A 1,222-nucleotide genomic window follows, 5' to 3' on the forward strand; every position below is an offset into this window, starting at 1 on the left:
GGGGGGGGGCGGACAGCCGGTGCCGGGGAAGGGAAAAGACGTACATGGCACCCTCGACCAGGGCGCGGTTGATGGTGCCGTAGCGCCGGCAGTGGAGGATGACGAAGGTCTGGTCGCTGGCGTCGACCGAGTTGAAGGCCCCGGAGCCGCACTGCTGGTCGTGCGAGCCCTCGGTGTTGGAGGCCTTGACCGCCTCGCCTCGGCTGCGGCTGCTGGAGAAGATGGACCCACGCATGGTTGAAGGAGACAGGTGGGAGAGAGAGAGAGAGAGAGAGAGAGAGGAAGAGGGGGGAGGGGGGAGACAGATAGGTATAGGGGGAGGGAGAGAAGGGAGAGATTGCCTTTCCCCGATGCTGGGAGGAGGCACGAGGAGCAGGCTGGGGGCAGATCGGTCACTGACCGGGCCAGGCCGGGCCAGCAAAGACGGGCCCACGTCCCGAACGGGAGGCCGGGGGAGGGGGGGGGCGGATCAACATCCTGCCTGTCGGCCGGGCGTCTCCTCCTCCTCCGGGCCGGCGCCGGCCGGCGGGTTTCAGTTTTGCCCCAACGCACTGGTGGAGCCCCCCATTACCGGAGGCGAGAGGAGAGAGGCCTCCAACGTGGGGGGGGGGGAGGGGGGGGGGCGCGCTCACGTATGAAGGAGGGCGGGGGCACTTTCCGAATTGGGCGCGTGTGGGGGGGGGGGGGGGGCCGGCCGGGGGCGGGGGGGAGGGAGGGGCGGGGGCCACCCCGGGCGGAGGGGGCGCCCCCCGGGGCCCCACCCCCCCGCCGCCCCCCCCCCCCCCTCTGCGAGTTCTCGGCCAGCCGGGCCGCCTGGGGCTGGCCGCGCGAAAGCGCCCAGACCGCCGCAGGACGTGAGGGCCTCACCGGGGGCAATCGGGCGAGGATGGTCCCCCCGCCCTCGTCCGGCCCCCCGGCCGTGCCCGGAGGAGCGCACGGCCCGGCGAGGGGGGGCTAATTGGGACATGCCGGTGGATGCCACTTTTGGGGGGAGGAACGGGGCGGGGAGCCACTGGGGCTTGGGTAATATTGTCCGGACCCCTCGCCGAGCACCCTCGGGGGGGGGAGGGGGGGCACGGGTGAATCGCGCTCCAACGGCCGCCGGGGCGCCGCGGCCCCTTCCACGGCCGCCGCCTCAAGGCCGCGAATTTCGCCCTAAAGTATTGCGACACACATATGCACACAGTCGTGGAGACCTCTTCGCCCCGCCCCCCCCCCCCCC

The 1,222-nt window shown here is 72.8% G+C and overlaps 1 protein-coding gene across 1 annotated transcript in view; it reads right to left on the reverse strand.

The window, feature by feature from the left end:
* H696_04241 (6,7-dimethyl-8-ribityllumazine synthase) overlaps nt 1-251 on the reverse strand; it is a 1,548-nt gene extending 1,297 nt beyond the window's left edge. Inside the window, exon 1 of the mRNA XM_009498121.1 lies at nt 45-251. Within this exon, the coding sequence (XP_009496396.1) occupies nt 45-235 (191 nt within the window). The 5' untranslated portion in view covers nt 236-251. The remainder of the gene's footprint in view (nt 1-44) is intronic.
* Nucleotides 252-1,222: the final 971 nt, after the last annotated feature.

Source organism: Fonticula alba, assembly GCF_000388065.1.
Source record: "Fonticula alba strain ATCC 38817 unplaced genomic scaffold supercont2.7, whole genome shotgun sequence".
In the NCBI taxonomy this organism is placed as follows: domain Eukaryota; order Rotosphaerida; family Fonticulaceae; genus Fonticula; species Fonticula alba.